At 48.2% G+C, this 4,150-nt stretch overlaps 1 protein-coding gene across 1 annotated transcript; it reads right to left on the reverse strand.

The window, feature by feature from the left end:
* Positions 1 to 1,393: 1,393 nt before the first annotated feature.
* On the reverse strand, positions 1,394 to 4,144 carry tmem229a (transmembrane protein 229A). The gene has a single exon (XM_060038104.1). The coding sequence runs from the start codon at positions 3,898 to 3,900 to the stop codon at positions 2,776 to 2,778; it is 1,125 nt and encodes a 374-aa protein (XP_059894087.1). The 5' UTR covers positions 3,901 to 4,144; the 3' UTR covers positions 1,394 to 2,775.
* Positions 4,145 to 4,150: the final 6 nt, after the last annotated feature.

Genomic DNA, 4,150 nt, shown 5'->3' on the forward strand with positions numbered 1-4,150 from the left:
TCAGGTCTGTGTCCCCTGTGTGCGTTTGTGTGCATCCCCTGTGTGTGCGTATGTGTTTGCGTGTCCTCTGTATGTGCGTGACCCATATGTGTGCGTGTGTGTGTTTGTGATTCCCCTTTGATTGTGTGTATGTCCCCTGTTTGTGTGTGTGTGTCCCCTGGATGTGTGTGTGTGTGTGTGTGTGTGTGTGTGTGTGTGTGTGTGTGTGTGTGTGTGTGTGTGTGTGTGTGTGTGTGTGTGTGTGTGTGTGTGTGGGGCCAGGGTTGTAGACGTTGTCTGCAAACACATACATACACACAGATGCATTGTATTGGCAACTGAATTAGAAAAGTTTTGTTTCACAATTGAAAAAAAGATAGTGTATAACGTACCTTGTGCGTTTGGGATTATTACAAAGATTTACACTGTGTTATGCAATCCATGCTGCTGTTGGTGTGATCCACAAACAGTTCCAAGGCACATAGTCCTAAAGGTCAAGTTGTACGACAACTGTTAATAAATCCTCTTCCATAATGTGATTTCAACCTGAATCCTGGTATTCTGCATTCACATACAGCACCGGAACTAGTAAACTAGAATATTTAATTTTGTATTTAACATTAACCGTATCCTAGAAAAAAAATGTTTCATATAAATTCATGAAGAGGTTTCAATGATTAATCACACAGCAGGGACATCGTTAATCAAAGAGAATAGCACCTTCATTCAACCGAGAATTCATTCAACCGGCAAAGGGTCAGCCGATAAAGAAAAACAAGAGCACAAGCAATGTACGTGTTTCACCAGAGGGGGTGCTGTTCTGTGTGTTCCTTCTGGGTCACTTTTTAACTCGGGCTCTGGCCATGGGTTGCTCTTCAATTTAGACTGTCCCCTGAATCATTTTTGTTATGTTTTCAACTATCCCAAAACAGAGTTATATATTACGCAAATAATAAAACAAGACTGTCATCAATGCTGACTCAGCATTGAATCAGCAATGTCTTGTTGTTTGTGGTTTGTGTACACAATACCAGCACCTTCTAGATGTACGAAAGGAGAAGTGGAGCGTGACAACGTTTTGCTGTTGCAACTTGATGCATGTCTCCGGTTTTCTCTGGAGCCCTTCAGTTGTTTTTCAAACTGATGTGTTTTCCATCAGCAAACAATAATGGCCATGCAGCAAGCCACAGGCCGTCACGTGTGAGCATTCATGAAGAGACGGTGCATAAAACATACTTGACAGCTCTTGCCAAATAGAAATCAATTATGCACTAATGGGCGCATTTAACTGCCTTTTAACAACAACAAAGTAGCCTAGAACAAACATATTCTGGAAAGGCATTATTTCAATCGTGGCTTGTTGGAAAATAAAGAAAAGAACATTGTAAACAATAATGATTGCCTGACAAAGACACACAATTATTTTGCAATTTAATCAAACAATCTCCTCACATGAAAATAAACCATATGTCAGGCGATAACAATGGCTGCCAGCGGGCCGTCATAAAAGTGTGTTTCCAGTTTCGCTAGCGAGACAGATGCCCCATAGTAAACACAGGGCTATTGTCTCTCCAGTCCAGCTGCCTCATTGGATATCGAGGCAAGGCACTCCAGCATAGGGGACGGGGGGAGATTCATTGGATCCATTGAATGATTCACAGTATATTCAGTCCCATCGCTGCAGGTCAAATCCACTCGGTTACACTCCGCTTCCTCTGGCTTCATGTGACTGCGAGTGTTATCCGTTCAACTCTTTCATGTGTCAATAGGTTTCATTCAAGGACGTGGCTGATGTGGACACAAACGCGAAAATAGGGGGAAAGTGGTATGTCCTTCAGAGAGAAAGAAAACAAGTAGGCCTAGTCTATATATTTGTTACTGACACAATAAACAAGGAACAATTTGGGATTGAATTTAAGGCGTCTTTAAAATATTTGTCTTCTTATATTTTCGTTATTTTATGCTTAACAGCAAATATTGACGTATCGGTCTGGCCTTGTTCTTCCTGGAGGCTATGTTCCATTTTGCACAACATGCAATAAGAACAAATTGTAAAGGCATGCTAGTGAATGGTTTTAACGCACTTCCAACACCAAAGAGGGGTGTTGAGTTTACTTACAAATTACAAAAAATGGTGATACTGTTTGTCTGAAGGAGGCCTATAGGACCCAATGTGAATAACATTCCCAAAGGTGAAATCACAATCATTAGAAATGGCAGTGTAGGACCGACCAATGAGAGTAAAACCTAAACAACATACTCATACCCAGACAAGATAACAACAAATATCCTCCCAAATCCCGACGCATAAATATCCTCCCAACTTTCAATTCTTAACAACCCGGTTTCACAAGAGATTTCCGTCACACCTTCACCAGGAAGTTGCTATTCGTGTTTGGCACCGGGAACAGGTCAGGCCGGTTTCCACTCTGTAATGGAACACCCACATGCTAAGGAAAGGTCCCTGACACAAGGCCCTGGCCGGGAGCCACACAGTCGACGACAACAGGTCTAAGCCAGGAGAGGCCGAGACCCTAACACCAAAAAAACACGACTCTGTCAGGAATGTAAATAATTAAATGAAAACGTCAATCAACTTGATCCACAATAATGAAAGGGCGTTGCTTACACTGGAATTGTTTTTATTCTAACTTGGGACCGTGTGTAAATAAATATAGTTAAAAACACCAGAAAGAATAAACAATAACAATCCCACATAAATAAAACGCCTCGTTTGCAAATTCCAGTGCCTGGGGGTGCCTTATTCATCGTTCATTAAACGACTCTTTACACAACTTAAAGCAACTTTTTACTTAGATCCATCTTCCCACTCTCCCCCTCCTCCTCCTCTCCCCCCCCATCCTCAACCTCCCCCGACCCCCCCAACCACTGGACACGGAACAGCACGTTGGACAGGACGTCCTGGTACAGACTCAGTCCCATCCAGCCGGGCAGGTACACGATGGTCACCAGCCCCATGAAGTTACCCGGGTAGTGGGAGTAATCCCACGAGCACGCGTCCACCTGCCTCAGCGCGAGTCCCGACGTGAGCTCCCAGGCGTAGATAAAGGCCACGTAGAGGGGCAGCCGCCGCCACGTGCCCCAGCCCCACGCGTAGCGCAGGCGCACGTACAGCTTCTCAACCACGAAGCTGCACGTGCCGTACATCAGGAAGGACCACAGGGACGTGTGGCCGCCGAGCGCGCGCCGCTCCATCAGGTTGAAGGCGGCGGTGAACACCACCTCGTCCAGGAAGCCGTGCATGCCGTAGAACACCAAGTGGGCCATGTCCGGGAGACCGTTGAGTCCGTGTTCCGGGATACCCTTGAGGCCCCCATGCTCGGCCACCTGAACCCCGTTTTTGTGCTCCGTGAAGCCGGGGTGGGGGCGGGGGTGGTGGTACCGTAGGCGGGACAGCCACGGGTGGAAGACGCGGGAGAAGTATAGCGCCACGAGGTACTGCACCGCGATCTGCAAGGGGGTCACCCCAGCCAGCGCGAGCCCCGGTCCCGCCCGCGAGCCTATGTTTACACTCTCGAGGAGGAGGATGTGCAGGCCAATGTACACGCAAGGGTAGAGCACGAGCGAGAACACTGCGGGACCACCGGGGAACAGCTTCCTCCGCGCGTGGAGCCGCTCCAGCGCCCAGTGGGTGAGGCAGTGAGCGAGGCACAGGTACGGCGAGGAGTAGCCTACCAATTTGGGGTCCCGCTCGAAAACGATCCCCCAGAATGAAGACAGCAGGACGTCCACGGCCACCCCGTGCATGCCATAGAAATAAAGCCGCATCCAGCGCGGGAGAGCCGTGGTGTTCTTCGTGGTCTTCGTCGCATCATCATCACCAGTCGCACCGGAGGCGTCTCGTCGGTTGGTGGTCGTGTTTAGTGCGGTGTTTGCGTCTCCGCACCGGCTGGCCATCATCTCCCGAGGATGAGGAGGTTGAGGAGGGTTACTGCGAAAGCTCGCCGCTGCGGGTCTTTCTTTGACGCATGTTGTTTTGTGTGTGTGTGTGTGTGTGTGTGTGTGTGTGTGTGTGTGTGTGTGTGTGTGTGTGTGTGTGTGTGTGTGTGTGCGCTTGTGCGTGTGTGTCTATGTCTGTGTGTTTGTATGTGTTCGTCGAGGCGTTGTGTGGAATAGTCTCTGCTGCCAGGAGGCTGGCCGTCTGATAACT

The sequence above is a fragment of the Gadus macrocephalus genome, chromosome 19, assembly GCF_031168955.1.
Source record: "Gadus macrocephalus chromosome 19, ASM3116895v1".
Lineage (NCBI taxonomy): Eukaryota > Metazoa > Chordata > Actinopteri > Gadiformes > Gadidae > Gadus > Gadus macrocephalus.

What these genes read in the sequence shown, in the direction of transcription:
- tmem229a (XM_060038104.1), bottom strand. Translation starts at nt 3,900, where the DNA reads ATGATGGCCAGCCGGTGCGGAGACGCAAACACCGCACTAAACACGACC.